Source organism: Nerophis lumbriciformis, linkage group LG23 (assembly GCF_033978685.3).
Source record: "Nerophis lumbriciformis linkage group LG23, RoL_Nlum_v2.1, whole genome shotgun sequence".
NCBI classification, from domain to species: domain Eukaryota; kingdom Metazoa; phylum Chordata; class Actinopteri; order Syngnathiformes; family Syngnathidae; genus Nerophis; species Nerophis lumbriciformis.
In genome coordinates, this window is record NC_084570.2 from 42506661 (window position 1) to 42513970 (window position 7310).

The 7310-nt window shown below is 39.1% G+C and overlaps 2 protein-coding genes across 3 annotated transcripts in view; both read left to right on the forward strand.

Moving 5' to 3' along the window:
* tfe3a (transcription factor binding to IGHM enhancer 3a) overlaps positions 1-7281 on the forward strand; it is a 19798-nt gene extending 12517 nt beyond the window's left edge. For both annotated transcript variants that reach the window (XM_061985487.2, XM_061985488.2), the window contains exons 8-11: positions 4501-4557; positions 4629-4704; positions 4772-4919; positions 4994-7281. In XM_061985487.2, coding sequence (XP_061841471.1) covers positions 4501-4557; positions 4629-4704; positions 4772-4919; positions 4994-5356 — 644 coding nt within the window. In that variant the 3' untranslated portion in view covers positions 5357-7281. The remainder of the gene's footprint in view (positions 1-4500; positions 4558-4628; positions 4705-4771; positions 4920-4993) is intronic.
* LOC140679785 (uncharacterized) lies at positions 5659-7281 on the forward strand. Its single transcript, XM_072915920.1, has 2 exons — positions 5659-6012; positions 6072-7281. The coding sequence occupies exons 1-2, from the start codon at positions 5659-5661 to the stop codon at positions 6417-6419; spliced, it is 702 nt and encodes a 233-aa protein (XP_072772021.1). The 3' UTR covers positions 6420-7281.
* Positions 7282-7310: the final 29 nt, after the last annotated feature.

Here is a 7310-nt window from a genome sequence, read left to right on the forward strand (position 1 = left end):
GGAAATATGACCATATTATTAGATCAGTCATACTGGAAATCTGACTATATTATTATATCAGTCATACCAGAAATCTGACCATATTAGTAGATCAGTCATACCGGAAATCTGACCATATTATTAGATCGGTCATACCGGAAATCTTACCATATTATTAGATCAGTCATACTGGAAATCTGACCATATTATTAGATCAGTCATACTGGAAATCGGACCATATTATTAGTTCAGTCATACTAGAAATCGGACCATTTTATTAGATCAGTCACACCAGAAATCTGACAATATTATTAGATCAGTCATACTGGAAATCTGACCATATTATTATATCAGTCATACCAGAAATCTGACCATATTAGTAGATCAGTCATACCAGAAATCTGACCATATTATTAGATCGGTCATACCGGAAATCTTACCATATTATTAGATCAGTCATACTGGAAATCGGACCATATTATTAGTTCAGTCATACTAGAAATCGGACCATTTTATTAGATCAGTCACACCAGAAATCTGACAATATTATTAGATCAGTCATACTGGAAATCTGACCATATTATTATATCAGTCATACCAGAAATCTGACCATATTAGTAGATCAGTCATACCAGAAATCTGACCATATTATTAGATCGGTCATACCGGAAATCTGACCATATTATTAGATCAGTCATACTGGAAATCGGACCATATTATTAGATCAGTCATACTGGAAATCTGACCATATTATTAGATCAGTCATACTGGAAATACGCAAACATTGGAGATAGCTGTGCTGTTTATCATTCACAATACTTATGTAAGACAAGATATTTGGCTTTTTTGTGCATTCTAAATTGTAAATAAAAAAGCTAGCAATTGAGTCAACAGATGGAGGGTCCTCTCATTATACTCTATAAAAACATCCAGAAATCACCAACAATACTCCATTTACATGTCGTGACCTGAAAATTAACTAAATATGAGTGATATTGTTATTATAAGCACTAACGCAGACAGACTATTTTCGATAGCTTTGAGCTATTGCTAGCTTACGCTGCTATTGTTGACACACTGAGCTGACGGCTGCTTCTGCTTGGTCTCAAACTTGCTAAAAGTCAATTCTAGATTATAATTCATTCATCGCTCACCTGCTAGTAGACTAATGTGGCCATGGACCGACAGGCTGGTCCACTTTTACATACCAAAGGTGGTGAAAAAGACGCTATATGTTGCTTTTTTTTCACTCTTCGTGAGGATTGTGACTGAATCTTCATCTTAACGGGATTATGTGAGCGTCCTGTTGGTCGGCATCCCAGCGAAAGTGGAAATATTACAGGAGGTGTTTGTTTTATTATGGTTTAAATGGTTAGTTTTTATGTTTAGCACCAAGCAATGCTGCTAATGCTATAGTGTCAGAATAAAGCTACATCCGTTTAGCACTCGGCTTCTAAAACGTATTACTCATCCTCTTTGTGTTCGGGTTCAGAAACATAAGGTTCTGGATCATAACTTTTCCCAAAGTAATCGTGGTTGGCTCTCGCAAAGTCTGCTTGATTAGCATTGTTGTTGATGGGGAAGGGATCTGTGGCTCCTCCTCTGTGTCTCACCGATCGCCTGGCTTCCTCATTAACTTTCAAAATGACTCGGGAATCTCCGTGAGATTGATACTATTTTGATTTTATCTATTTATTTGCAAACTTTGGAAGTCTTTTGGTGTCATAAATCAGATAAATATGATAATAGCTCAATACAGAGACAACTTGTTTTTCCACTCGACAGCTACTTTAAGGTTGCCGTGGTTACCAGGTACTGATTGATGATGTAACACACTGCTGATTAGCCCAGCCCCTATCCTGGCTGTGCGTGGGTGCGTGTGCGTGTGTGTGTGTGTGTGTGTTTGTGTTTGTGTTTGTGTGTGTGTGTGTGTGTGTGTGTGTGTGTGTGTGTGTGTGTGTGTGTGTGTGTGTGTGTGTGTGTGTGTGTGTGTGTGTGTGTGTGTGTGTGTGTGTGAGAGCAAGAGAGACTTCCTCCACTTTGCTGAGTCAGCAGAACTGCATCCTCACATACACAAACTTGACGACATCGTCGCTTCTCAGTTCCTGTTGAAAGAACTCTTTTCTTCAAACACACTCTTCACAAGTGTAAAAAGAAGTGAAGCGCTATAAAAAACAAGATGTAAGCCACAGGGGTCCAGACTTTTTCCACTGAGGACCGCACACTGAAAAATCCGAGCATGCGGGGGCCATTTTCATATTTTTCATTCTACCAATACAATATACAGATTTGATTTAACTTTAGGGCTCCCCTCAAGTTTGGTCCGAGTCTCAGTCTTAAAAATGTTAAAAAATATGTCATACAATATTTTATTTTTATTATTATTCAACACTTAAATCTGTAAATCAACGTCAGGTCTATATGTTGATATAAAAAAAAAATTTAAATGCCCTTTTTTGTCAAAGAAAACCTTGTTTTTTATTACAAAAGCAATATATCTACCCAAAAAATGTAAAGATAAATATTTGATGTAGAGTATTTAGAGCCTTAAATATGTCAATAATTCATAACAACATTGATTTTGAAGCATTATTATTTTTGGAACAATGACAGTTTTATTATATAAAACATCCTGCAAGTCAGCTTTGTGTTATTAAAGTCAATATTGCAACTCATTTCTCATTACATTTAACCTGTTTGCTCTTTTATTCCACTTTTTTATGTTTTTTATTTATTATTATTCATGTTTTATGCCCTTTTTTTTTTTTAAAAACACAGTTTCTTTTAAATGGCAAACAAACAAAAATGCAATATTTTCCCCCAAAAAATATTTTAACCTGGAATATTTGATGTGAAGTAATTGAAGTCTTAAATATGTAAATAATTCATAACAATATTGATTTTAATTCATTATTATCTTTTAAGTAATGACAGTTTTAAAGAAAAAAACAGCCTGCAAGGCAGCTTTGTGTTATTAAAGTCAATATCGCAACTTTTTTCTCATTACATTTAACCTGTTTGCTTTTTTATATTGTTTTGTTTTATTTGTTTTCTGCCCTTTTTGTCAAAGAAAACTTCTTTTTTTTTTTTTTTTATGGCAAACACCCAAAATATGCAATATTTTCCCCAAAAAACATTTTGAAGTGTAATATTTGATGTGAAATAATTGGAGCCTTAAGTAGGTCAATAATTCATAACAACATTGGTTTTGATGCATTATTATTTTTTGAACAATGAATTATTGAAAATAAACCATCCTGCAAGGCAGCTTTGTGTTATTAGAGTCAACATTGCAACTATTTTCTCATAACATTTAACCTGTTTGCTCTTTTATTCCAGTTTTTTATGTTTTTTATTTATTATTATTCATGTTTTCTGCTCTTTTTGTAAAAGAAAACATAGTTTTTTACACAGCAAACACACTATAATGCAATATTTTCCCCAAAAAAATATTTCAAAGTGGAATATTTGATAAAATAATTAAAGTCTCAAATATGTCAATAATTCATAACAACATTGATCCATTATTATACTATGAGCAATGACAGTTTTAATGAAAGAAAAAAACATCCTGCAAGGCAGCTTTGTGTTATTAAAGTCAACGTTTTTCTCATTACATTTAACCTGTTTGCTCTTTTATATTGGTAATGCAAATTTTTCTTATTTGTTTTATGCCCTTTTTGAAGAAAACTTAGTTTTTTTATGGCAAACACCCAAAATGTGCAATATTTGCCCAAAAGATATTTTAAAGTGGAATATTTGATTTGAAGTAATTGGAGCCTTAAATAGATCAATAATTCATAACAACATTGATTTTGAAGCATTATTATTTTATGAACAACAACAGTTTTATTTAATAAAAAAAACAGCCTATGTGGCAGCTTTGTGTTATTAGTCAACATTGCAACTATTTCTTGTTCAATTTGACCTGTTTGTTTTTTTATTGCACTTTTTGTAGGTTTTTATTTATTGTTATCAGGAATTTTTTTAATTTGCTTGTTTTATGGTCTTTTTGGCAAAGAAAACATAGTTTTTTATATGGCAAACACAGAAAAATGCAATGTTTTCCCCCCAAAAAATATTTGAATGTGGAATATTTGATGTGAAGTAATTCATAACAAAATGTATTTTGATTCATTATTATTTTTGAGCAATGATAGTTTACAATTAGAAAAAAGTGTTATTAGTCAACATTGCAACTGTTTCTTTTCAAATTTGACCTGATTGGGTTTTTCTTTTATTCCACTTTTTTTATGTTTTAAAAAATTATTTTTGGAAAAACAAATTTTGATTTTAGTAGTTTTTTTGTTTTTTAAAATGTGCCAGGGGCCGTTAGAATAAAATCTGGGGGACACAAAGTTTACACCTGAGTTGTGTTGAATATTTAGTTTCAAACAGAAAGTCGTGTTGAATATTTAGTTTCAAACAGGAAAATATGTTGAATATTTAGTTTCAAACAGAAAGTCGTGTTGAATATTTAGTTGCAAACAGGAAGTTGACGTGACGATGATGATGTTTCAGAGGTGGACACAAAGGTGCTGATGAAGGAGCGACAGAAGAAGGACAGCCACAACCTGAGTGAGTCCCCACTAACGAGCACGTTACTCAGCAGCTAACGAGGTCCTTAAGACGCCACCTTGTCTTTGCAGTCGAGAGGCGGAGACGCTATAACATCAACGACCGCATCAAAGAGCTGGGAGCGCTCGTGCCCAAGTCGCCTGACCCGTCAGTACGCATGCTAACGTGTGTTTGTGTGGCGTCTGCTAACGAGGCGAGACTTGTGATTGGACAGGGACAGCAGGTGGAACAAAGGGAGCATCCTGAAGGCGTCGGTGGATTACATCCGCAAACTTCAGAAGGAGCAGCAGCGGGCACGCGACATGGAGAGTCGACACAAACGCCTGGAAAACGCCAACAGAACCTTGATGCTCAGGATACAGGTGAGCCCCGCCCACATCACGCTGCGTCCACCAATCAGAATGCTGGCTCACGTCTCCATGTTTGTTGTTCTCAGGAGTTGGAGCTTCAAGCCCGCCTCCACGGTGTCCCCTCTTGTTCTTCCTCATCCTCGTCTCTGGATGGCGCCCTGGGTGACCCGCGGGCCTTCCTCTCTCTGGCAACCGGTGCCACCGTGCCGCCGTCCTTAGACTCGTTTAGCTTGGCCGGGCTCAGCGAGTCTCATGGGCTTGCCGACGTCTTCTCTCCGGACCTGATGAACCACGTCGGGCTGGTGGCGCTCGATGACCTGGGAGACATCCTGATGGAGGACGGTGGGGGCGTGATGTCGCCCGCGGGTGGCGCTGACCCCATGCTGTCCTGTGGCGTGTCACGCTGCAGCAGCAGGAGGAGCAGCTTCAGCATGGATGACGACCTCTGACCTATATCTACAACATGTCTGTCACCATGGTAACTGCATCATCAACCTGTCACCATGGTAACTGCATCACCAGCATAGCTCCATCTTCTATGACAACCATGTCACCACACCCTATCTCCATGGTAACTGCATCACCACCGCAGCTCCATGCTCTACTGACAACTTTGTCGCCACCCTCTGTCACCGTGGTAACTTTGTCACCACCTTCTGTCACCATGGTAATCTTGTTAACCCCCTCTCACCATGGTAACTGCAACATAAAACCTCTGTCACCATGGTAACTACATCACCACCGCAGCTCAATGCTCCATGACAACTTTGTCATCACCCAAAATCTCCATGTTAACTGCACCATCACCCTGTGTCACCGTGGTAACTGCATCATCACCCAATGTCACTATGGTAACTGCATCATCACCCTGTGTCACCGTGGTAACTGCATCATCACCCAATGTCCCCATGGTAACGGCATCATCACCCAATGTCACCATGGTAACTGCATCATCACCCTCTGTCACCATGGTAACTGCATCATCACCCTCTGTCACCATGGTAACTCCATCACCCTGTATCACCATGGTAACTGCATCATCACCTTCTGTCACCATGGTAACTGCATCATCACCCTGTATCACCATGGTAACTGCATCATCACCCTGTGTCACCATGTTAACTGTATCACCACCCAATGTCTCCATGGTAACTGCCTTATCGCCTGTGTCACCATGGTAACTGCATCACCACCATCTGTCACCATGGTAACTGCATCATCACCCTGTGTCACCATGGTAACTGCATCATCACCCAATGTCTCCATGATAACTGCATCATCACCCTGTGTCACCATGGTAACTGCATCATCACCCAATGTCTCCATGATAACTGCATCATCACCCTGTGTCACCATGGTAACTGCATCATCACCCAATGTCTCCATGGTTATTGCATCATCACCCTGTGTCACCATGGTTACTGCATCATCACCCTGTATCACCATGGTTACTGTATCATCACCCAATGTCTCCATGGTTTATTGCATCATCACCCTGTGTCACCATGGTAACTGCAGCATCACCCAATGTCTCCATGGTTACTGCATCATCACCCTGTGTCACCATGGTAACTGCATCATCACGCTGTGTCACCATGGTAACTGCGACAAATAGACTAAGAGGAAAAAAAACATGTCGTTTGTACCCACGGGTGTGAGTGACCCCTGACCTCTGAATAAGGACTTGCAGTAGCTAGCTACATTAGCATCATGCTAACCAGCAACTATGTCACAAAGGATTATTTTTCATATTTGGAAAAAAAAACGTTATCTCTTAAACTTTGAAATGTATCAGCTTCATGCAGCCAATGGGCGCCCTCCATAGCCGAAAGCTGCACCCTGGTTGGTCGTGGGATTCAGAGACGCCAACTGCAAGCATTTTTTTTGTGCTTGTTATCTTGTGCATATTTTTGTGTGCTGGTTCAAAAAGTGGTGGAATCATTTCTCTTCTGGACACGCCCACATCTGTGACGTCACACTCCAGCTGTAAAAAGTGTGTATGCTAAGCTTCTGTCACTTTTAAAGTGTTCATCGCTGGCACGTCAAGGGAAACGTTGAGTTTTGAGGGCGTCAGTGACTTGATTTTTTCCACTGCATTGTGGACGTCAGCTAACACTTGTTAGCACTTAGCCGTGGCATTATAAAGTCACCAAAGTCATCTGATGCTAGCTGCTGATCGTCTCGCTAACACTCAACAAAGTGTTGGTTCTTTTTTTAATCGCTGTGATGATGGGCTTGTTGCTATAGCAACAGCTCACATGAAATGAGTTGTTCCACAAAGGGATCCGTGTTTGTGTCTGATCACGCAACGTTGTTTGTACCCACGCAATACAAATATATAACTTTTATATAGAAATAAAGTGTTTACAATTGATTCTTCAATTACTCGCCAGCAGGGGGCGG